General features: G+C 29.2%; 2 protein-coding genes across 3 annotated transcripts; both read left to right on the forward strand.

Annotated features, from left to right (window-relative positions):
- Positions 1-2,366: 2,366 nt before the first annotated feature.
- On the forward strand, positions 2,367-5,468 carry LOC111316819 (uncharacterized). Of its 2 annotated transcripts, none has more exons than XM_022918977.2 (5): positions 2,367-2,838; positions 2,984-3,485; positions 3,695-3,896; positions 4,403-4,891; positions 4,991-5,468. In XM_022918977.2, the coding sequence occupies exons 1-5, from the start codon at positions 2,472-2,474 to the stop codon at positions 5,411-5,413; spliced, it is 1,983 nt and encodes a 660-aa protein (XP_022774712.2). In that variant the 5' UTR covers positions 2,367-2,471; the 3' UTR covers positions 5,414-5,468. The 2 variants fall into 2 exon arrangements, with proteins under 2 accessions (XP_022774712.2, XP_022774713.2); XM_022918978.2 differs by having other exon boundaries at positions 2,367-2,832.
- Positions 5,469-20,706: 15,238 nt separating this feature from the next.
- Positions 20,707-23,832, forward strand: LOC111316818 (uncharacterized). The gene is made up of 5 exons (XM_022918975.2): positions 20,707-21,172; positions 21,332-21,833; positions 22,043-22,244; positions 22,765-23,253; positions 23,355-23,832. The coding sequence occupies exons 1-5, from the start codon at positions 20,812-20,814 to the stop codon at positions 23,775-23,777; spliced, it is 1,977 nt and encodes a 658-aa protein (XP_022774710.2). The 5' UTR covers positions 20,707-20,811; the 3' UTR covers positions 23,778-23,832.
- The last annotated feature ends 1,995 nt before the right edge of the window (positions 23,833-25,827 follow it).

Consider the following 25,827-nt stretch of genomic DNA (forward strand, 5'->3'; position numbering starts at 1 on the left):
TGAAAAAGTGCAAAAATTGATAAAAAAATAGTACTGTACCTTCCCTTGGTTTTGAAAAGTTAGACACTTGTGTTGATTGTATAAAATATATACTAACTAAGGCTAAGAAAAATGAGGCAATTTCATGTACTATACACTTTTTGTTAATTTAATACTTTAAGAAACAAAATTATCAATTTGGTTCTTTAACTTTCATTTCGCCATTTACTCTGATACCTCGTACTAAAGCAATTACTCAATTTGTCAACATGGCATTAACATCTAATAAGATACTGACATGTATCAAAAAGTTCAGTAGTGTCACTTCATCAATTACCACATTAATAGTAAAAAAATTCAACAAAATTTAAAAGTATAAAATATTTTTAAGAATTAGAAAAATTAAATAAATATGAAATCTTATTTGAACATAAAATTTTAAAAAATATCAAAACTTAAAAAAAATGCATAAAATCTCAAATTTTTGACAAAAAATAAAAAAACATTCCAAAAAATTTCTAAAAAATTAAAAAAAGGTTCACAAATAATAAAAAATCTAGAATTTTTTGACCAAATTTGAAAATTCAAAAAATATCAAATTTTTATTAAAATCTAAAATTTTATAAAATATTTTCAAAAATTTTGAAAAAATTAAAAAATTAGAAAATAAGAAATATTCTAAGAAATTCACTAAAAATTAAATCTTTTTAAAATATAAAATAAAAAACTTAAAATTTTAATAAAAATCCATAAACATTTAAAAAAATGTAAAAAATCACAAAATATATAAGAAAATTAAAATTGTAAGATTAGAAGAATGACAAATTTTCCTAATTTATAAGAATTACAATTATTTGAAAATTTTTAGATATTTTCAAAAAATTTTAGATCTTTTACTTTCAATTTTTTTAAGCTTTAGAGATTTTTTTTATTAAATTTATGAAAACTTTATGTTTACTAAAATTATCATTGTTATGAAAATTTCAAAATTTGTTTTATTTTTCTAATAAAATTTTGAGATTTTTTTGAATTTTTAAAGTTTTGATAATTTTTTAAAAATTTTTAAAAATTCTAGTTTTTGTTTTTAAAATAATTTTTTAAAATGCTTAAATATTTTTAAAAAATATTTAAATTTTTTTTGAATTTTCTTTAAATTCGGATGTACTATTGATAATTTGACATTGATTAGATTTTCTTAGCATTTGTTAATATCTTATTAGATATTTATACCACGTCAATAAATTGACTGATGATGCTAGTCTCCGATAACAAAGTGATGAAAGAATGAAAATTAGAGTGCCAAACTAAATATTTTATTATTTTGGTGCCAAATTGATAAAAAAAAATGCATAATAAATGGGTTATTTTTATATTTAACTATTTTGGAAATAACAACATTACCTTAAAGAGTACGTATTATTTACCTTCTATAGTTAAAATTATATCAATTAGTAATCAAATTTTTATTATTTATCTTAAATCATTCTTAATTAAATTAAATTTTTTATTTTTAATATGCCACTTCATCATAAATACAAATAAATAGCCTTTATTGTGGTGGAGTATTGGTTTGAAGATCTATTTCACTATTTTTATTTTGTTTTGGTTATCTTTTTATTTTTTTATTTGATCCGTTTGTTTGTTTCTTCATTCTTTCATTTATTTTTTATAACTGATTTTTTTATACTTTTTCAATAAATCAAAATTTAATTTTAATTCATAAATGTTACTTATTGATGAATAATCATTAATAAAATTATCATGCATATTGCCAAAATCATACTAAGTTTCTGAAAAGCAATCAAATTCTTTGCTTTTTTTACACATTTTACTCTTTTGGAATCATAATTATCCGTGCAAATTATAATGAGATACGAAAATTCTCATTCTTTTTATCAATTAAGTAATCTAATTTATAAAATGAATAACTCGTGAGTACGGGTATATTATTGACACCTCTAAATAGCAATGCTCTCCTTATTAATTCGGCAGATTGGATACATCACGTTCCAAACCAAGTAGATCAGGAAAGGTTCAATGTTTTTCTAACAATTGCTTGGGCTATTTGATACTCCATAATCAAATTTTAGGGACAGGAATGAGAAATATGGAAATTCTTACACTCCAAGGAATAATATATTCCAAACATAGGCTTACTATTTTCTGTAGGTTTTTTTTTTTTTTTCAATCCTTTTTAGAGATCCCATTGTTTCTGAGACAGCAATATTTTTCTTATTGGTGTGTAGAGGCCATGGTTTCGGAGTCAAACCCCCTCACGCCTAAAACATTGTCTTTTTGTTTTATTAATTAAAAAAATGAAACCGTGTCAAAAGGTTACTTTGTATTTTAATAGTATATAAATAACCAAGTCTGCCTTCCTTACCCTCATTCTTATCTTTTTCTTCTTCTAGAACTACTTTTTCCATTCTTTCTCCTGTCATAAGCCACAACAACAATAAAAACAGCCACTAATCTTTGTTTCCAGGTGGGAAATGGAGTTTGAGCAACCCATGTTTAGAGAAACAACGGAAGCCCTGAAATTGAAGGCAGCAAATGATAGTAAGACTTCAACCAGGGACAGGCATAAGTCGCCAGGATCAACATGCCGTTCCTACGTTTCCAGCAAACTCTTCCATGGCTCGGAATCATTCAGGGCTCTAGATATGGGTGTGCCAAAGGTTGACTCCACCGAGAAAAAGCTGTCTTGGCTACGATCTCAAATCACTGGTGGTGATGCAGAATTTGACTCTCCTTTTGGAACTAGAAAACTTACTTATGCTGATCATACCGCATCGGGTCGCTCTTTTCACTATATCGAAAACTTCATCGTCACCAATGTTCTGCCATTCTACGGTAAAGGTTTTTTTTCTTCTGATCTTCAATTGTGATACTCTGATTTAATTAACAAAAGTGATGGCGTCATTTCCGAGTATAAGATATATATATATATATATATATTAGGGTTTTAGTATTTGTCAGCTGATCTTGGTTGGTTCGTGCGTAGGTAACACTCACACGTCTGACAGCTACGTGGGGCACAGGACGACGAAAATGGTGCATGAAGCGTCAAACTACATTAAAAGAAGCCTAGGTGGCGGTCAAGATGATGCAATTCTGTTTTGTGGCTCAGGCACCACGGCTGCTATTAAAAGGCTACAAGAAGTTATGGGGATTACGGTACCATCAATTTTGAGGGACATGGTAATAAATTGCTTACCTAATGAGTATCGATGGGCAGTTTTTATTGGCCCTTACGAGCACCACTCCAACTTGCTTTCTTGGCGTCAAAGCCTTGCTGAAGTTGTTGAGATTGGTTTAGATGAGAATGGGTTCATAGACATTGAAGCACTAAGAAAACAGCTTGAGCTGTATAAATACGCCAATAGGCCTTTGCTTGGCTCATTTTCAGCTTGTAGTAATGTGACTGGGATTCAAACAGATACTCGAGAGATTGCCAAACTTCTTCATGAGTACGGAGGTTTTGTTTGCTTTGATTTTGCAGCAAGGTACACAGTAAGAATTTTCATTTTTTGTTGTCAAGCTTTTATATTCGAGGTTGTCAGAATTTAAACTTTGATTGTTAAAATTAAAAGTTTGATATTTTAATAACAGATCTCACAATTAATTATTAGCCAAGTTTAAGTATTATGTTAATGTTATAAAGCAATGAGAAGTTGATTTTTGATTGTGCTTATCATTTTGTTTTTGTGGATAGTGGTCCTTATGTGGAGATTGATATGAGGTCAGGGGAGATTGATGGATATGATGCCATTTTCCTAAGCCCACATAAGTTTCTAGGTGGCCCTGGAACGCCCGGTATCCTTTTAATGAGCAAGGCTCTCTACCGGCTGGGATCTTCTCCTCCATCAACTTGCGGAGGTGGAACTGTTAATTATGTCAATGGCTTCAATGAACAGGTAATTACTCTCAAATTTAAAATCAATTGATAATAAATGAAGAGATTTTTATTTTATTTTTGTGTTCAGATTAATTCAATTTAATAGATGAAAGATTTTATTTTTTGTTCACCTCTCTACCATAAAATGGAAATTTGTATTTTCTTTACCTTTTTCTTATTCTTGCTTATATATCCCATTTTGTAAGAAATTTTGGTTTCTTTCGTCGGCTGGACGACATAAAGAATGATTGGGTAGCTGTCAGGCTTTTTGGAGTTTAGAAATAAATTCCTGATTCAGATGGAGCGGGTTTAGACATAGACTAGTGAATGATAAGTGTCTCTAAAAAAAATTTTTATTTTAATTACAATTTTAGAAGAAAAGAGATTTCCATGCACGACAGTGCCAGTAGAAAAATATTCTAGAGAATGATAAGTTATCATGATATTAATCAGATTCATTCCCCAGCATTTAGTGAAGCAGGTATGCAATTTAATATGTGGTAAAATGGGGTATTTATTTTGCAGGACACAATATATGTAAGTGACATAGAAGAAAGGGAAAATGGAGGGACTCCTCAAATAATTCAGATTGTTAGAGCAGCATTGACTTTTTGGGTAAAAGAATATATTGGTTATGAAGTGATTGCAAAGCAGGAGAAGTCGTACATAAATCAAGCATTGGAGAGGCTTCTCCCAAACCAAAACATAAGGGTTTTAGGAAATGCAAGCCCCGAGACCCAGAGACAAGCCATACTGTCTTTCCTCATCTACTCCACAACCAACGATGGTAACAATGTTGACGAGGCAAAGGAAAAGGGTAGGGGACTTTTCATGTGGGGAGAGACTGGGAACAAGAGGGATAAACCTCTCCATGGCCCTTTTGTTGCAACCATCCTAAATGATCTGTTTGGCATCCAAGCTCGAGGTGGGTGTGCTTGTGCTGGACCTTATGGCCACAGTTTGCTTGATATTGATCAGACTCGATCCCTTGCGTTCAGAGAAGCTATTAAAAGGGTATCAGTACAAAATTTTCCTTTTTCTTTTTTGACCGAATGAAAGAGAAGTAAAATATATTTCAACTTATCTAATGCCAATTGCAAAGTTTGATTGCAGGGCTACATAGGAGCAAAACCTGGATGGACAAGAGTCAGCTTTCCTTACTACATGTCAGATGAAGAGTTTGAATACATTCTTGCGGCGTTGGAGTTCGTAGCCATCTATGGCCAACGATTTCTTCCTCTATACCATTTCAACCTGAGAACTGGCAGCTGGACTTTCAAGAAGAAGGCGCTTAAGGACCTGGTAGGAAAGGAGAATAGTCACGGCATCCATGTCTTGCCTTTGGCTAGTGCTTTTCAGACAATAAGCTTGGACCGTGACAAAATTGATGCAGGAAAGAATGATACTCATGTCATCCTTCAGTATGCATCATATTTGAAAAGTGCCAAACGAGTCGCTGCTCTCCTTCCCAAGTTTCCATCTCGAAGGAGGTTTCACGAAGATTTAAATCTTAACCTCCTCCCTTTCAGAGTCTAACTATACTATCAAAAATGGATTCGAGTTCATAATCAAATTTATCTATCTTTCCTCACTTCATTGGAATATTCTCACAAAGCAAAAGCAGAAATTAAACTAGCTCAAGCCTGTCATGTTAGCAGACTCTCCAATTACCTGAAATCTGTTGCAATGCCTGACAAATTGGCTGATACGTAATCCAGTCTTGTCAAGACTTGTCTAATAATGGTGTCATGCCCCAAAAGTAAGATGTAACACCGTTATATTATCTTCAAATAAAACTTTATAGTAATACGAAATTTTTTCTCTTAATCATTTTAAAATTCTTTAATAAAAATAATTTACCCAAGTAAAATTCATAAATTTAATCTAACTAATGATACATCTCTATATATCCAAAGGTTAATTAATAAAAAACATATAAAATAATTTCATAAGATCTCACTAACTAACTATATTTCTAATGTCCAAGCAATATTTCCAATTTGATCTTCTAGCTTTTAATAAGACTAAACATACTTATCAGTTACTCATGTGTAAAGAAAAGGTAAAAAGAGAATGAACAAATTACAGCTAAGCTAGTATAGGATCATACACTTTATCGGATCAAACATCGGTTTCATACATATCATATAGATAATTCAAAACATTTGTCAAATAATACATCAAAATATTTCAAAAATCAACATTATGTCAAATATTTTGTAGATCATAAATCAAAATCAAAACAGATCAATTCATAAATCATTGCAAAATATGTTACCATTCAAATATCGTAATCAAATCAAATCATGAATCAATCTTTAAAATCATCATCATCATAAATCATCATTATCATTAGTTTATCATTAACTATGATCACTACTATAATTCGTAACATTGGCAATATCGATAATTTTATTCTTATGATCTTTACTAACTATTATAACCTGCTGACCAAACCTTTACACTAACTACTATGACCCACTAGTCATACCATTTGATCGTGACTATATTAACTACTATAATCTGTTAGCTAGGGTCGTATAACTAGTTTTGGTATCGATAATCCCACTTCTCAATATGTAAAATATGTAGCTATTATAAAATCATTCATTAAACATAAATCAATTTCTCATTTCATTTATAAACATGATCCATCATTTATTTAGCAAAACATAAAATAATCATATGCTCAGCCTTTTTTCTTATATCTAAAATAAAGAAATAAATCTCATTTATTTAGAAACATACATATATACATAAGTTTCAAAATAAACAAAGTGTGTAAGATTCTACTTATTTCCTTTCGGTTCCACCACTTAGTTTTTCCCCCAAAATAATTAATGGGCTATTCAAAATCATTTCAATATAACATAAATTACTCAATCCACTTTAAGACTATTAATACTAAAAACAACTAAGTTATATAAGGGTTAACTAACTAATTTTGGTAGCTTATGCTACTTTCACTAAAATGACCTTATCTTAAGATATCCAACTCAAAATTAAAATCTTTTTAGTACATTAGAAATTAAACTCGATAAATGTTTTAACTATATATGGCCCACCTCGTAATTTCGTGTAGATTAATTGTAATAACTTTTGCAATCTATGTCATATGCTGCTATCAGATAGTATGTATATCTTGTAATAAAAATTATATATTTATTCATAAAAGACTCCAAATTCAATTTCGCTTGTTTAATCAAAAAGTAGAATCAAAAACCTTTTCAAACATATGTAGACACCCAATTTAGTTCAAGCCCGCATCAATTGGACCTGGTCCAGATGGGTAAGCCCATTTTATTTTTTTATTATTAGTATTTATTAATATATATATTTTTTATTATTTATCTATTAATTATTAATATGTGTTTTTTTTATTTTATCTTGATTAATTTTCGGCTAGGATTAGGATCGAAAAAAATTGGATTTGGCTGTGAAATTGGAGGTTGGCAGAATTTGGATTGGATTCAAAGATTGAATTAAAATCCCCTAAAGAGTTGGGATTGATCAGAAACTCTTCTGATTAATCCTTATAAATAGGCCCACAGAGAGCACACAAAAAGATAAAAAAATACATAGAGAGGGAACAGAGGTTAAAAAAAGTTCTGGTGTGTTAGAAACAACGTTAGGAATTTGTGGGAAAGTTTTTAGAATTTTAGAAATTTTTTTCTGAAAATTTCTAAAAATTTTTCAGAATTCGGTGAAATTTTTCGGTAAGATTAAACTTTTTTGGTGAGATTTTCGATCAACTTTGAAGTTTTTGACCTCTTTTTCCAGATTTTGGCAGACATTCAACTGAAATCTAGATTCTATTTAAGGGAAAGAGGAGAAAAAAGAAGAAAAGAGAAAGGAGGAAGGAAGCAATCTACAAAAAAATAGAGGTTGAAGCCTTTTATACTGACTGAAAATGATGTCGTTTTAGCCTTACTATTCCCAAAGGATCAACGTGTTTTGAAATCGGGCGGCTCAACCTGAGCACTAACTCGATTAGCGACCCCGCGTCTCTACTTGGACCCCAAACGAGCCGAGCCGAGCCATTTCTAGCTGAGCCTCACGTTTAAACCACTTCTATCTCTCGAGCCGAGCCATTCCAAAAGTTTTTTTTCTTATTTATTACTATTATTATTGTTATTATTATTATTATTTATTGATTAGATTAGAATAATTTGGTATTCCTTATTTTATTTTTATTTTATTTTATTTTTTAATTATTTTCTTAAAATAAAATTCTAAAAAAATATTTTTGAGGAAAAGTTGAAAGTATCAATTTTTCTTGAAAATAAGTTTTCTAAAAAATATTTTCGCAAAAAAGTTGAAAGTATCAATTTTCCTTAAAAATAATTTTCTAAAAAATATTTTTGAGAAAAAGGTAAAAGTATCAATTTTTCTTAGAAATAAATTAAAAAAATGTTTTTGAGGAAAAGTTGAAAGTATCAATTTTTCTCGAAATTAAAGTTTCAGAAAAACATTTTGGGGAAAAGCTGGAAGTACCAATTTTCCTTAAAAAAATATTTTAAGGAAAAGTTGAAAGTATCAATTTTTCTTAAAATAGAAACTCTCAAATGCTTTTGAGGAAAAGTTAAAAGTATCAATTTTTCTTGTACAAAAGCAATGAGTTTTGAAGAGATAAGGATTTATATCTAAGGCTGAATTATTATTCTTTTTTTCCCATTTTATTTCTTTTCCTTTTTGAATTTTCTTTAATGTTAAATAATCCGACGATAAAGCATCTGCAAGTGAAATAGTAGTTTCCTTGCATGCTTTTAAGGTGATGGAGTTTTTTCAATTTTCTGCTAGAAGTATTAGAGTCAATTGAGAATAATTTCTAATAATTAATTACTTGATAAAATTTTAAAGCTTATTGGATAACATAAAATTAAGCTGGTACCATCTTTCGATGGGTGTTGTGAGGGTGCTATAACCTTTCTCACACATAACCGTACTCCTGAACCCTGTTTTGATTAGTAGACTTGAAACTATTCTTTTAGGGAACCTTAGGCTTAGGTGTTCCTTAAAAGGATAAATTTTCTATGTGGCTAATCGCACCTAAATAAAAAAGATTAGTAACGACTCCTAAAAATAATATCTAGCAATGGATCCCCGGATCAAGATGTTATGACAACATATATGGCCCACCTCGTAATTTATTGTAGATTAATTGTAATAATTTTTGCAATCCATGTCATATGCTACTACCAGATAGCATGTATATATTGTAATCAAAATGACATATTTATTCATAACAGACTCCAAATTCAATTCTGCTTGTTTCATTGGATTATAAACTCAATAACCTTTTTAAACATGTATGGCTCAATTCGTAATTGATTGTATAAAAATTAAGAGAAATTTTGTAATTCCTCATTGCTACTGTTGTCAGGCAGTCTACATATCATTAAGTAAAAATTAGACAACTCTTAATAAAAATCTCTTATTCGACTTATGTTTGTTTCATTGGAAAGTAGATTCAGCAAGCTTTCCAACAATATATAATACTTAAAGTAATAATTTATCCATTAATACAAATTCCATTTAATTCACTCTTGCAAATCATAGCATCTCATCCAAAAATAGAATTTCTCCTTCAATCATTAGGATAAAAAAATATGAAAAAGGCATAACATATAGCGAATTGAAAGATCAATGTCTCAATATAACTTACCCAATTTTAGTAAACTACTTCCAATATCATATGCTAAGATCAAGGTATAAAATAATTTCAGTATTGAATATTTAGATTTCTTCACCTTATATATTCAATAGGCATTCTAGACTTCCAGAACCTAATATTAGTCCTAAAGTCAGCCAAATTGAAAATTTGTGTGAGGCTCATTAACATAAATAAAAAATAGTATACCTGAGTGTACACAGACAAAATTAACCAACTTATCTCTTGTAAACTAAAAGTTATTCCTAATTTCGATACTACTTTCCTATTTCTTTCGATCATTTGGTTCTCAATAAACAAAATGATATCCAAGTTCTTTGAAAATCCCTAGAGCTGATGGGTTTTACTCAAGTTCATTTGGTTTTAGGACAATGCACTTGTTCTTCAATCTTATTTACTGATGTTTGAAGAAATGAACAATAATTGTTGTAAAACAACATAAAATCATTGTGCTACACCACCATTCTGTAATATAATCCACCAATCTAGGTTGCGAATAAAAAAAATTGAGGAATTCAATTCTCACAGTACCTTATGGGTGAATTCGAATATACCGTTCTATCCTAATCTTTTATTAGCATGTATGATGTCATGTATATGCAATCATGCCAAATAGCTTTTTAAAAGGTTGTCACAGAAACCACTCACAATATGTGAATCGTAAAAGCTTAGTTATAAAATAACAAATAATATCAATATACATAGATATAATAATCTTATGCCATGTTTGGTACATAAGATTATAACTTGATAGGGTACAATGATATTATAAATAAAATTAGATTAAATAATGTCATCTTGTTTTGTGTTTGCTATATGTAAAGATTAGGATAGGATAATTTATTTATTTGTCAAAATTATCCTTATTCAAAGTTTATACAATTTAAATTATTAAAGTAATTTTTAAGGGTATAATTGAACTTGTAAGTTTTAAAATAAATTTAAAAATTATCCTCTCTACTTTGAGATGATTCAATAATCCTATACCAAGAGGATATTAATCCTTATTGCAAACCTTACGAATATTCTTCATATTCTATTAATAATCATATGTATAAAATATGACCTTAGTATACTATTTTAGTGGAACCACTCTAACACAGAGAGTCGTCTCTTATGAAGATCGCTTCAACATCCAACTTTTTGTTTAGAAAATAATATTTCCACCATCATTCCTCTTTATATAGTCTTCACTTTTCTTTATCCACTCTCCGTTGATGTCTTATTAAGATATAGAGTGAGAATTGTTTATAAATGGGCTACCATTAATAGTTGGTTTTAATAATTTAATAAAATTGGTTGATGTGTTTACTCTTAATACAAGATAAGCATGAGAGTTTAAATAATTTAATGTGATCACTTAAATGTAAGACTTACACATCTTACTAGATTAATCTAGTTTGGAGGTTTTGTAGACCTTTAGTCTAGTAAGTGTTTACTGAGGAGGCTTTAAAGGTTTCAATTAAAATAGGTTCAGATAACCTTTTTTTGTTTTACTTTTATACGAGTTACGGTTATTGCTCATTGAGTGTCGCCAATAAGAGAAGAGTGAAGAGGAAGACCTAGGCACTTTAAGTATTGTTTCACTTCGATATATTCGTCTTGACCACCCAAATAAGTATGACAAATCTCTTTATTTGTTTACGATGTTCTAATTATCAAACAATGAACTTGGGTTAATGTTTACGTGTGCTATCAGAGCTATCATTATGTGATATTAGGCCCCTAAAATCATGATTTGTTATTGATTTTTAAACAAACAACATTTTTAGTGTGAAATTATGTTGTTGTCAAAATTTTAAATTTTGATCTTTATTGTTCGAAATTGATTTAAGATTTTAGTTCCTCTCTAAAAAAGGATTAAAATTATATAAAGATCATTTTCTAATTCCTTATATCGAGAGAGAAATCAAGGTTGAAAATTTTTAGGTTTAAGTTTTAATCTAAATTCTTCTTTTGATTAAAACATCAAACATTTTATGTGTTTAATTCAAAATTGATTCTTGAATCTTGTTTCTCATGTGTTATAAAGTTAAATCAAAGCGTTTAATTTCATATTGTTTTAGATTGGCCAAACACGAAGAAAACAAAAAAGGGTCTATTATATGTTTATGTAATTTGAAAAATTTTAACCAACTGATCTTATTTTTGTCATTTTTTTATACTTTTTTATCAAGGGTTTGATAGAAAAATTGTTTTATTTTTTAGCACTTCAATTTGTTGAAACTACTAAGAAAATGCATAAAAAATGATGGAAAAATATGAACAGACTAGAATAGGTAAAGAATTGTTCCAGTCGCATTGAGTCAACTCATTTAGAGGTTAAAGAAAACCATTCCCCATGTTGAATAAAATCCATGCATGATGGGTGGCATGTGGCACGTTCAGGCTTGTTTAGCACAATTTTTGCTCTAGTTTCTTTTGGCAAACTTGGAATTTTATTTCTAATTTTTAAAAAAATTTTAAACTGCATGAAAATATTTGTTTGACATTCATGCATTGCTCAGTAATTACTGTATGTTATACATATTATTTTATTATTTTATTTTGTGATAAAATATTTTGGTATGATGAGAGTCTAATGATAGTAGGTATTCCTCCTAAATAGGCCTTGATATTTATGTGCTTTTAAGTGCATAGTTGATTTAGTAATTAAAAATTGATTTTAAAAAAAAATCAAGACACTAGTTTAAATTTAATGCACACTGCTTATAAGACCTAATTAGATACATTTAGGTTTAGTTTCTTAGTTGGGATAGTCCATTGCACACATTATGGTTGAGTTTGTAAATTGAGAGTTTTGGGCAATTAATGAAATTTTTTTATTTGAAAAAATCTTCATTAATTGATATCAATATTTGGTTGTCAAAGTGGCTCACTTATTGAAATTAATGTAATATTTTATCATTCTATGGTTAGGGGATGGTTATTAAATTATCTTATGCAATTGACTGTCTAAAGGGGGTTAATATATATGGTAATTTGTTTTGGAATATAAATCATCATGGTTGAAGTTGTACCAATCTAGAAAATCTATATGCCTGAAGGGGATATGTTTTTTAAAAGCTAGGACATTTTCATATTAGCTTTACGCGAAAAGTTCCTACTTGCATATTACATTTTTTATCCAAAAAAGAGTTTGTGGTGATGTACCAAGACCTTTCAATAATTGTTAGTACATCATGAACTGTTGCTATATATTTTATGATATTGCCATTTACTAATGTTGCACTGTTATCTTGAATGTTGACTTTTATTATCAATAACAATAAGCCACTGTTAAAGTTCTTCACGGGTCTAATTATAAAAAATGGAATGAAGATTTGAATTTTGCTTTAGTTATAAATGAGATAGACGTAGCCTTACGTTTTTCAAAGCCTGCTAATTTTACTAATGAAAGCTTTGCTAAACAAAAGGAATATTTTCCCAAATGGGAAAAAACAAATCATATGCGTCTATATGTCATTAATATTTCTATTTTTGAATACCTTTTGAGTGAGTTGGATACCACAAAAATTGCTAGGGATCTTTACCATGCTAAAGGCAATAAATACCAAAAATCCAATAAGTGTAAAGCTAAGAACCTTATGAGTGAGCTTATAAGTATAAGGTACGATAATGTTGGGAGTGCTAGAGATTTCATCATGAGAATGGTCCACATTCAAACCAAATTGACTTCTCATGAAATTGACCTTCCTGATAAATTCATTGTTCATCATGCCCTCCATGCCTTACTTTTGGAGTTCACTCAGATCAAAATTGTCTATAATGCTATGAATGAGGTTTTGAAGTGTTAATGATCTTATTTAAAAGTTTATCTCTAAGGAAGAAAAACTATAGAAAGAAAAGGGTGAGAGTATTTTTTTTGGTAAATACTCCAAATATAATTACAAAAGAAATTATGAAAAATCTGGGAAATTTGTTCTTAATGCTCGCAAGAAAGTTCAAGAAAACAAGGGATAAGGTAGTTATCAGACTAAAAAGGTAAGAGGGCTTAAAGTTGTCATTAAGAAAGATATCAAGTGGTTTTTCTGTAAAAAGAATGTCATATGAAACGTGAGTACCCTAAATATCAAGCTTGGTTAAAGAACAGGAATAAACAAGAAGGTAACTCACTAGCTCTCGTTTGTTTTAAATCCTAATTTGTCAGTGGCCTACAAAATTCCTAGTAGATTGATAGTGGTGCAACTATTCATATTGTTGTTACCTTTGCTAGGATTAAAAAACAAATTAAAGCTAAGTGAAAAAGGGGCAACACATAGAGTTTGAAACAATACTTAAGTAGCCATTAATTATGTAGGAACAATAGGCTTAAATTTAGAATCTGGCTTTGAACTTATTTTGAAAAATGTTTTTCTTACACCTTCATTTAATAGGAATTTGATTTTAGTTTTTATTTTGGACAAACATGGTTATTATTTTGGCATTGGATATGGAAAAGTTGACTTGTTTTAAAATTCAAATGTTATTGGTGAATTTAAACTAATTGACAATTTATATAAACTATGCTTAGCCTGTAATGATTAATATAATTGCAATAATGTTGAAAAATAGTGACTAAAAAATCTTTGACTAAAGAAATTTCATTATTGATGAATTTAAACTAATTCACAATTTATACAAACCGTGCTTGGCATATGATAATTAATATAGTTGCAATAATGTGGAAAAGACAGTATCTTAAAAATCTCTAACTAAAGAAAAGTCTTTTTTGTCGTGGCGTAAAAGGTTATGTTACATTTCTAGTGAAAAAGTGTAAAAATTGATAAAAAATAATGCTTTACCTTCCCTTGGTTTTGAAAAGTTAGGCACTTATGTTTGATTATATAAACTATATACTAACTAAGACTAAGAAAAATGAGGCAATTTGCAATTTTGACCTTTTGAAAATTGTGTACACTGATAATAGTGGACCTCTTATATCTATCTTGTGTGGTAACAAATATTTTGCTACTTTTATTTATGACTATTTTCGCTATGGGTATCTTTACATAATTGATGAAAATTGAAATGCTTTTAAAAAATTTAAAATTTTTAAACTGAGGTAGAGAACTAATTAGGGAAAGTTATCAAAGTCATTAGCTCAAAGGTGGTGAGTATGATGGTAGATATGGTGAAACTAGATAACATATGAGACCATTTTCTAAATACTTACAAGAATGTCAGATTTTTCTTAATATGCTATGCTTGGTAGTCTTGAACATAATGGTGTGATCGAAAGGCGAAATCACAACCTTAAAGGTATGATAAGAAGCTTATATGTAGGACTAATCTTCTTAAGTCTTTTTTAGGTGAATGTATTAAAACCGTCTTGTATATACTTAATAGAGTACATAGTAAATTTGTTCCTAAAACACCTTTTGAATTGTAGACTGGTAGGAAACCCCAATTGAACCATTTTAAAGTTTGTAGATGTCTTGCAGAAGTTAGAATCTATAACCTTTTGAAAGCAAGATTGAACCTAGGAGTACTCGTTGCTTTTTTTTAGAGTATCTAGATCGCTTCAAGGGATATAAGTTTTATTATCCTACACATGGAACTAAGTTTGTAGAGTCACATGTGGTAAAGTTTCTTGAACTAAATGTTGCTGATAAGAGTGTGATAGAGGCTGTGGACAATCGTGAATCTATTAGACATATCTCCATCACTTTACCTATAATACAGTGCCATATTATGCTAGTGGCCATTGAAATAAGAGATCAAGGCAATAGGACATAAACCTTTTTTCTACTGATGTACTTTAGTTCAAAAGAATGATATTGAAATACCGTTTTGGAGATCTTTCAAACAAAAAAGATCTGACATCTCTAATGATTATGTAATTTATCATTGAGAGAGTGACTATGACATTAGTCATGTTGTTAACCTTGTGACTTTTGGTGAAACTATTAGCAGTCTGTAATTTAATGTATGGATGGATGTAATAAAAAATGAGATAAATTTTATGGCTCAAAATGGTGTTTAAGAGCTTGTTAAATAGCCAAAAGAGTATAAATCCATTGGTTGTAAATATGTGCATAAAACCAAGAAAGGTTTTAAGGAAAAATTTGAGATATTTAAAGTTAAATTGGTGGCAAAGTGATTTATTTAAAGGGAAAGAGTAGATTATAACAAAACGTTTTTACTAGTGTCTTCCAAAAAAATTTTTAGGATTGTTATGGCCTTGGTAGTACACTTTAACTTGAAGCTTTATTACATGGATGTAAAGACAGCTTTTTTCAACGGTGATTTTAGAGAAAAGGTTTATATGATGCAACCAAATAGATTTCAAGAATCTGAGAAAGACCATTTAGTATGTTGACTTAAAACGTCAATCTATGCCCTTAAATAAGCTTCTAAGTAGAGGTATCTAAAATTTGATAAGATAGTTACTTCCCTTGGTTTTGAGGAAAATAAAGTTGATCAATGCATATACCTTAAAATTAGGAGGAGTAAATATATCTTTCTTGTGTTATATGTGGATGACACTTAGTGGCTTGTAATAATATTGGTTTGTTACATGAAATTAAGCAGCTATTCTTCAAGACTTTTGATATGAAAAACCTTAGGAATGCTTCCCTTGTTCTTGGGATTGAAATTCATAAAGATAGGTTTCAAAATTTGTTGGGACTATCGCAAAGGTATTACATTAATCGTGCGCTTAATAAATTTAACATACAGAGCTGTAAGGCTAGGAATGCACTCATTGTCAAAAGTGATAGACTTAACCTTAGTCAGTGCCCAAAGAATGATTTGGAGAAAAAATCCATGAAGAACATACTATATTCTAGTGCAGTTGGGAGTCTCATGTATGCTCAAGTTTGCATTAGGCTAGATATTGCTTTTGCAGAGTGAGTTCTTGAGAGATATCTTTCAAATCCTAGTATGGATCACTGGGTTGCTATTAAGAAAGTGATTAGGTGTTGCAAAAGACAAAAAAACCATACGTTGGTATACAAAAAAGTGGACAATCTTCAGATAATAGGGTATATAAATTCTAACTTCACTAGTTGTTTGGATGACATGGAGTCCACTTCAGGGTATTTTTTTATGTCAGCTGTAAGAGTTTTGTCTTGGAAATGTGTGAAACAAACTCTCTTATTTTTTTCCATTATGCAAGTTGAGTTTGTTGCCTGTGATAGAGCTGCTATATAGGCAATTTGGCTTATGAATTTTATGTCAAGCCTTTGTATTATTAATTCCATCTCCAGACCTTTAAAGATTTATTGGGATAATAGGTCTACTATGTTGTTTTCTAAGAACAACAAGAGCACTAGTGGCTTAAACATTTGGAGATAATATATTTTAAAGTTAGGTGTTTTATGAAAAATTGTAAGATTATTGTCAAACACATTAAGACTAACAACATGATTGTTGATCCATGGACTACAAGAATACAACCTATAGTATTTGGTAAACATATTGAGAATATAGGTATTTTAGGGTCTTTTGATGTAATTTATTATTAGGAGTATATCATTTGTCTTTCATACTCACACATCATGGTTTGTCTCTATGTTGGACCTTTCCCTTTATGCTTGGAATATGTATGTGATATTTAATTCTATGCTTGAATGATGAGAATCATTGGTTGACATTTTATGTTGTTATTTTACTTTGTTAGTATATGTACATATGGAAAATTAAAGTTTATTATATACATTGTGAAATCTTAAGACTTGGGGTCTATGTCAAGTATGACTATTTTTATCACTTGGATAACTAATAATCTTTTAAAAATATATAATATAAATTATATTACAGGATACATTGTTACATTATAAGGTTTGCTTACATTGATGGTTTTTCTTTTTGACATGTGATAAAATTCTTAAAATTTCTCTATAACGACATATAAGACATTTCTTAATTTTAGGCTATTTATCAAGAAATATATATTTAAAAAATTATTTAGTTATCGAAAACTTTCAAATTTTAGATGTAAGTATTATGGGATATGTAAATGCCTATATATATATATATATCATTTTTTGACACATAGGAATTTACCACAAAAAATTAACTTATATGGATATCTACATGGATCATTTTAAAATTGTTAACAATAAAATATAATTTAGATATATTTTTATTAAAAATAAATTTCCTAATAATATAAACATATTTTTTAAATATAAAAATCTCAATTGTAATAATATATTATCTCTAAAATGGGTTTATAAAGTAATTCTATTTGATAAATTATTTAAATTCAAAATGAAAACCTATCAAAGATGTAAAATTTTGTATAAATCTTGAATTCAAAAATGTCAATTCTAGAATTTTTTTTTTAATTTAATCATTTTCAAGAATATATGGACCATAAATTTTGAATATATATTTCAATTAAAATTGATTAGATTTGTTTTTTACTATTTCAAATTTGAAAGATATGTTTCATTTTTTAATTCTCTTATCATTAGATTATTTTAAAAATTTAATCATAGCCACAGTCACTAATCATTTTATCTTTACCATTGCCAAGTCTGCATCTGATACAGTAACGAAAGGCATCGATGAAATTTTTTTGTTGTTTCATTCGAATCACAATCACCCAGCATTTTATTGTTTGAGAAGAATCATAATTTGTAACTAAATCACTTATATGTTGTGACGTAATCGATTGATTTATGTTTCGTTAAATGATTTACATGTAGAGCTAGAGATCCAACTGTTCAGGGAAAGAGCTAAGGACAAAGAACTTCTCTTTTATGTACATTTATCTTTATATTAATGTCATTTTTTTTTCAAATTAAGCAGTAATTTGGTAATTAATATTATTATTACATGTTGGAAAAACCCAAAAATTATTTGGGTATGAGACATCCTTTGAACTCTAAAGGTCAACAATATGGAATGATTATCGATTACATGTATAACATTTTCAAGTCTCATTTTACGTTTTTTCATGATTGGAAAAGTTAAATATAAAAATATTTCATGTACTATACACTTTCTGTTAGTTTAATACTTTAAGAAACAAAATTATCAATTTGGTTCTTTAACTTTCATTTCGCCATTTACTTTGATACCTCGTACTAAAGCAATTACTCAATTTGTCAACATTGCATTAACATCTAATAAGATACTGACATGTATCAAAAAGTTTAGTAGTGTCACATCATCAATTACCACATTAATAGTAAAAAAATTCAACAAAATTTAAAAGTCTAAAATATTTTTAAGAATAAAAAAAATTAAATAAATATGAAATCTTATTTGAACATAAAATTTTAAAAAATATCAAAACTTAAAAAAATTCATAAAATCTCAAAATTTTGACAAAAAATAAAAAGAAATCCAAAAAATTTCTAAAAAATTAAAAAAAGGTTCACAAATAATAAAAAATCTAGAATTTTTTAACCAAATTTGAAAATTCAAAAAATATCAAATTTTTATTAAAATCTAAAATTTTATAAAATATTTTCAAAAATTTTGAAAAAATTAAAAAAATTAAAAAATATGAAATATTCTAAGAAATTCACTAATTAAATTTTTTTTTGAAAAATATAAAATAAAAAACTTAAAATTTTAATAAAAATCCATAAACATTTAAAAAAATGTAAAAAATCACAAAATATATAAGAAAATTAATATTGTAAGATTAAAAAAATGAAGAATTTTCCTAATTTATAAGAATTACAATTATTTTAAAATTTTTAGATATTTTCAAAAAATTTTCGATCTTTTACTTTCAATTTTTTTAAGCTTTAGAGATTTTTTTTTTTAAAATTATGAAAACTTTATGTTTACTAAAATTATCATTTTTATTAAAATTTCAAATTTTATTTTATTTTTCTAATAAAATTTTGAGATTTTTTTGAATTTTTTAAGTTTTGATAATTTTTTAAAAATTTTTAAAAATTTTAGTTTTTGTTTTTAAAATAATTTTTTAAAATGCTTAAATATTTTTAAAAATATTTAAATTTTTTTAGAATTTTCTTTAAATTCGGATGTAATATTGATGATTTGACATTGATTAGATTTTCCTAGCATGTGTTAATATCTTATTAGATATTTATATCACGTCAATAAATTGACTGATGACGCTAGTCTCCGATAACAAAGTGATGAAAGAATGAAAATTAGAGTGCCAAACTAAATATTTTATTTTTTTGGTGCCAAATTGATAAAAAAATGCATAATAAAAGGGTTATTTTTATATTTAACTATTTTGGAAAGAACAATATTACCTTAAAGAGTACGTATTATTTACCTTCTATAGTTAAAATTATATCAATTAGTAATCAAATTTTTATTATTTATCTCAAATCATTCTTAATTAAATTAAATTTTTTATTTTTAATATGCCACTTCATCATAAATACAAATAAATAGCCTTTATTGTGGTGGAGTATTGGTTTGAAGATCTATTTCACTACTTTTGTTTTGTTTTGGTTATCTTTTTATTTTTTTTATTTGATCCGTTTGTTTGTTTCTTCATTCTTTCATTTATTTTTTATAACTGATTTTTTTATAATTATTCAATAAATCAAAATTTAATTTTAATTCATAAATGTTACTTATTGATGAATAATCATTAATAAAATTATCATGCATACTGCCAAAATCATACTAAGTTTCTGAAAAGCAATCAAATTCTTTGCTTTTTTTACACATTTTACTCTTTTGGAATCATAACTATCCGTGCAAATTATAATGAGATACGAAAATTCTCATTCTTTTTATCAATTAAGTAATCTAATTTATAAAATGAATAACTCGTGAGTACGGGTATATTATTGACACCTCTAAATAGCAATGCTCTCCTTATTAATTCGGCAGATTGGATACATCACGTTCCAAACCAAGTAGATCAGGAAAGGTTCAATGTTTTTCTAACAATTGCTTGGGCTATTTGATACTCCATAATCAAATTTTAGGGACAGGAATGAGAAATATGGAAATTCTTACACTCCAAGGAATAATATATTCCAAACATAGGCTTACTATTTTCTGTAGGTTTTTTTTTTTTTTTCAATCCTTTTTAGAGATCCCATTGTTTCTGAGACAGCAATATTTTTCTTATTGGTGTGTAGAGGCTATGGTTTCGGAGTCAAACCCCCTCACGCCTAAAACTTTGTCTTTTTGTTTTATTAATTAAAAAAATGAAACCGTGTCAAAAGGTTACTTTGTATTTTAATAGTATATAAATAACCAAGTCTGCTTCCTTACCCTCATTCTTATCTTTTTCTTCCTCTACAACTACTTTTTCCATTCTTTCTCCTGTCATAAGCCACAACAACAATAAAAACAGCCACTAATCTTTGTTTCCAGGTGGGAAATGGAGTTTGAGCAACCCATGTTTAGAGAAACAACGGAAGCCCTGAAATTGAAGGCAGCAAATGATAGTAAGACTTCAACCAGGGACAGGCATAAGTCGCCAGGATCAACATGCCGTTCCTATGTTTCCAGCAAACTCTTCCATGGCTCGGAATCATTCAGGGCTCTAGAGATGGGTGTGCCAAAGGTTGACTCCACCGAGAAAAAGCTGTCTTCGCTACGATCTCAAATCAGTGGTGGTGATGCAGAATTTGACTCTCCTTTTGGAACTAGAAAACTTACTTATGCTGATCATACTGCATCGGGTCGCTCTTTTCACTATATCGAAAACTTCATCGTCACCAATGTTCTGCCATTCTACGGTAAAGGTTTTTTTTCTTCTGATCTTCAATTGCGATACTCTGATTTAATTAACAAAAGTGATGGCGTCATTTCCGAGTATAAGATATATATATATATATATATATATATATATTGGGGTTTTCGTATTTGTCAGCTGATCTTGGTTGGTTCGTGCGTAGGTAACACTCACACGTCTGATAGTTACGTCGGGCACAGGATGACGAAAATGGTGCATGAAGCGTCAAACTACATTAAAAGAAGCCTAGGTGGCGGTCAAGATGATGCAATTCTGTTTTGTGGCTCAGGCACCACGGCTGCTATTAAAAGGCTACAAGAAGTTATGGGGATTACGGTACCATCAATTTTGAGGGACATGGTAATAAATTGCTTACCTAATGAGTATCGATGGGTAGTTTTTATTGGCCCTTACGAGCACCACTCCAACTTGCTTTCTTGGCGTCAAAGCCTTGCTGAAGTTGTTGAGATTGGTTTAGATGAGAATGGGTTCATAGACATTGAAGCACTAAGAAAACAGCTTGAGCTGTATAAATACGCCAATAGGCCTTTGCTTGGCTCATTTTCAGCTTGTAGTAATGTGACTGGGATTCAAACAGATACTCGAGAGATTGCCAAACTTCTTCATGAGTACGGAGGTTTTGTTTGCTTTGATTTTGCAGCAAGGTACACAGTAAGAATTTTCATTTTTTGTTGTCAAGCTTTTATATTCGAGGTTGTCAGAATTTAAACTTTGATTGTTAAAATTAAAAGTTTAATATTTTAATAACAGATCTCACAATTAATTATTAGGCAAGTTTAAGTATTATGTTAATGTTATAAAGCAATGAGAAGTTGATTTTTGATTGTGCTTATCATTTTGTTTTTGTGGATAGTGGTCCTTATGTGGAGATTGATATGAGGTCAGGGGAGATTGATGGATATGATGCCATTTTCCTAAGCCCACATAAGTTTCTAGGTGGCCCTGGAACGCCCGGTATCCTTTTAATGAGCAAGGCTCTCTACCGGCTGGGATCTTCTGCTCCATCAACTTGCGGAGGTGGAACTGTTAATTATGTCAATGGCTTCAATGAACAGGTAATTACTCTCAAATTTAAAATCAATTGATAATAAATGAAGAGATTTTTATTTTATTTTTGTGTTCAGATTAATTCAATTTAATAGATGAAAGATTTTATTTTTTGTTCACCTCTCTACCATAAAATGGAAATTTGTATTTTCTTTACCTTTTTCTTATTCTTGCTTATATATCCCATTTTGTAAGAAATTTTGGTTTCTTTCGTCGGCTGGACGACATAAAGAATGATTGGGTAGCTGTCAGGCTTTTTGGAGTTTAGAAATAAATTCCTGATTCAGATGGAGCGGGTTTAGACATAGACTAGTGAATGATAAGTGTCTCTAAAAAAATTTTTTATTTTAATTTCAATTTTAGAAGAAAAGAGATTTCCAACCAAATTTCTGATTGCACGACAGTGCCAGTAGAAAAATATTCTAGAGAATGATAAGTTATCATGATATTAATCAGATTCATTCCCCAGCATTTAGGGAAGCAGGTATGCAATTTAATATGTGGTAAAATGGGGTATTTATTTTGCAGGACACACTATATGTAAGTGACATAGAAGAAAGGGAAAATGGAGGGACTCCTCAAATAATTCAGATTGTTAGAGCAGCATTGACTTTTTGGGTAAAAGAATATATTGGTTTTGAAGTGATTGCAAAGCAGGAGAAGTCGTACATAAATCAAGCATTGGAGAGGCTTCTCCCAAACCAAAACATAAGGGTTTTAGGAAATGCAAGCACCGAGACCCAGAGACAAGCCATACTGTCTTTCCTCATCTACTCCACAACCAACGATGGTAACAATGTTGACGAGGCAAAGGAAAAGGGTAGGGAACTTTTCGTGTGGGGAGAGACTGGGAACAAGAGGGATAAACCTCTCCATGGCCCTTTTGTTGCAACCATCCTAAATGATCTGTTTGGCATCCAAGCTCGAGGTGGGTGTGCTTGTGCTGGACCTTATGGCCGCAGTTTGCTTGATATTGATCAGACTCGATCCCTTGCGTTCAGAGAAGCTATTAAAAGGGTATCAGTACAAAATTTTCCTTTTTTTTTTTTTTGACCAAATGAAAGAGAAGTAAAATATAATTCAATTTATCTAATGCCAATTGCAAAGTTTGATTGCAGGGCTACATAGGAGCAAAACCTGGATGGACAAGAGTCAGCTTTCCTTACTACATGTCAAATGAAGAGTTTGAATACATTCTTGCGGCGTTGGAGTTCGTAGCCATCTATGGCCAACGATTTCTTCCTCTATACCATTTCAACCTGAGAACTGGCAGCTGGACTTTCAAGAAGAAGGCGCTTAAGGACCTGGTAGGAAAGGAGAATAGTCACGGCATCCATGTCTTGCCTTTGGCTAGTGCTTTTCAGACAATAAGCTTGGACCGTGACAAAATTGATGCAGGAAAGAATGATACTCATGTCATGCTTCAGTATGCATCATATTTGAAAGGTGCCAAACGAGTCGCTGCTCTCCTTCCCAAGTTTCCATCTCGAAGGAGGTTTCACGAAGATTTAAATCTTAACCTCCTCCCTTTCAGAGTCTAACTATACTATCAAAAATGGATTCGAGTTAATAATCAAATTTATCTATCTTTCCTCACTTCATTGGAATATTTTCACAAAGCAAAAGCAGAAATTAAACTAGCTCAAGCCTGTCATGTTAGCAGACTCTCCAATTACCTGAAATCTGTTGCAATGCCTGACAAATTGGCTGATACGTAATCCAATCTGGTCAAGACTTGTCTAATAATGGTGTCTTGCCCCAAAAGTAAGATGTAACACCGTTATATTATCTTCAAATAAAACCTTAAAGTAATACGAAATTTTTTCTCTTAACCATTTTAAAATTCTTTAATAAAAATAATTTGCCCAAGTAAATTTCATAAATTTAATCTAACTAATGATACATCTCTATATATTCAAAGGTTAATTAATAAAAAACATATAAAATAATTTCATAAGATCTCACTAGCTAACAATATTTCTAATGTCCAAGTAATATTTTCAATTTGATCTTCTAGCTTTTAAGAAGACTAAACAAACTTATCAGTTACTCATGTGTAAAGAAAAGGTAGAAAGAGAATGAACAAATTACAGCTAAGCTAGTATAGGATCATACACTTTATCGGATCAAACATCGGTTTCATACATATCATATAGATAATTCAAAACATTTGTCAAATAATACATCAAAATATTTCAAAAATCAACATTATGTCAAATATTTTGTAGATCATAAATGAAAATCAAAATAGATCAATTCATTAATCATTGCAAAATATGTTACCATTCAAATATCATAATCAAATCAAATCATGAATCAATCTTTAAAATCATCATCATCATAAATCATCATTATCATTAGTTTATCATTAACTATGATCACTATTATAATCCGTAACATTGGCCATATCGATAATTTTATCCTTATGATCTTTACTAACTATTATAACCTGTTGGCCAAACCGTTACACTAACTACTATGACCCACTAGTCATACCATTTGATCGTTACTATGTTAACTACTATAACTAGTTTTGGTATCGATAATCTCACTTCTCAATATGTAAAATATGTAGCTATTATAAAATTATTCATTAAACATAAATCAATTTCTTGTTTCATTTATAAACATGATCCATCATTTATATAGCAAAACATAAAATAATCATATGCTCAGCCTATTTTCTAATATCGAAAATAAAGAAATAAATCTCATTTATTTAGAAACATACATATATACATAAGTTTCAAAACAAGCAAAGTGTGTAAGATTCTACTTATTTCCTTTCAGTTACACCACTTAGTTTTTCCCCCAAAATAATTAATAGGCTATTCAAAATCATTTCAATATAACAGATATTAATCAATCCACTTTAAGACCATTAACACTAAAAACAGCTAAGTTATATAAGGGTTAACTAACTAATTTTGGTAGCCTATGCTACTTTCACTAAAATGACCCTATCTTAAGATATCCAACTCAAAATTAAAAAATTTTTAGTACGTTAGAAATTAAACTCGATAAATTTTTTAACTATATATGGCCCACCTCGTAATTTCGTGTAGATTAATTGTAATAACTTTTGCAATCTATGTCATATGCTGCCATCAGATAGTATGTATATCTTCTAATAAAAATTATATATTTATTCATAAAAGACTCTAAATTCAATTCAGCTTGTTTAATCAAAAAGTAGACTAAAAAAAGCTTTTCAAACGTATATGGCCCACCTCATAATTTATTGTAGATTAATTGTAATAATTTTTGCAATCCATGTCATATGCTACTACCAGACAACATGTATATATTCTAATCAAAATGATATATTTATTCGTAAAAGACTCCAAATTCAATTCAGCTTGTTTCATTGGAATGTATACTCAATAACCTTTTTAAACATGTATGGCTCAATTCGTAATTCATTGTATAAAAATTAAGACAAATTTTCTAATTCCTCATTGCTGCTGTTGTCAGGCAGCCTATATATCATTAAGTAAAAATTAGACAACTCTTAATAGAAAACTTAGATTCGATTTACATTTGTTTCATTAGAAAGTAGATTCAGTAAGTTTTCCAACAATGTATAATACT

Source organism: Durio zibethinus, chromosome 24, assembly GCF_047325235.1.
Source record: "Durio zibethinus cultivar Kanyao isolate XHJ-2024 chromosome 24, ASM4732523v1, whole genome shotgun sequence".
Lineage (NCBI taxonomy): Eukaryota > Viridiplantae > Streptophyta > Magnoliopsida > Malvales > Malvaceae > Durio > Durio zibethinus.

Bases quoted from the DNA above. Each gene is read 5' to 3' on its own strand.
- LOC111316819 (XM_022918977.2), top strand. From the start codon at position 2,472: ATGGAGTTTGAGCAACCCATGTTTAGAGAAACAACGGAAGCCCTGAAA. The intron at 3,486-3,694 runs GTACACAGTAAG...TTTTGTGGATAG, and splicing joins TGCTTTGATTTTGCAGCAAG to TGGTCCTTATGTGGAGATTG. The intron at 4,892-4,990 runs GTATCAGTACAA...GTTTGATTGCAG, and splicing joins TCAGAGAAGCTATTAAAAGG to GGCTACATAGGAGCAAAACC.
- LOC111316818 (XM_022918975.2), top strand. From the start codon at position 20,812: ATGGAGTTTGAGCAACCCATGTTTAGAGAAACAACGGAAGCCCTGAAA. The intron at 21,834-22,042 runs GTACACAGTAAG...TTTTGTGGATAG, and splicing joins TGCTTTGATTTTGCAGCAAG to TGGTCCTTATGTGGAGATTG. The intron at 22,245-22,764 runs GTAATTACTCTC...TTTATTTTGCAG, and splicing joins TCAATGGCTTCAATGAACAG to GACACACTATATGTAAGTGA.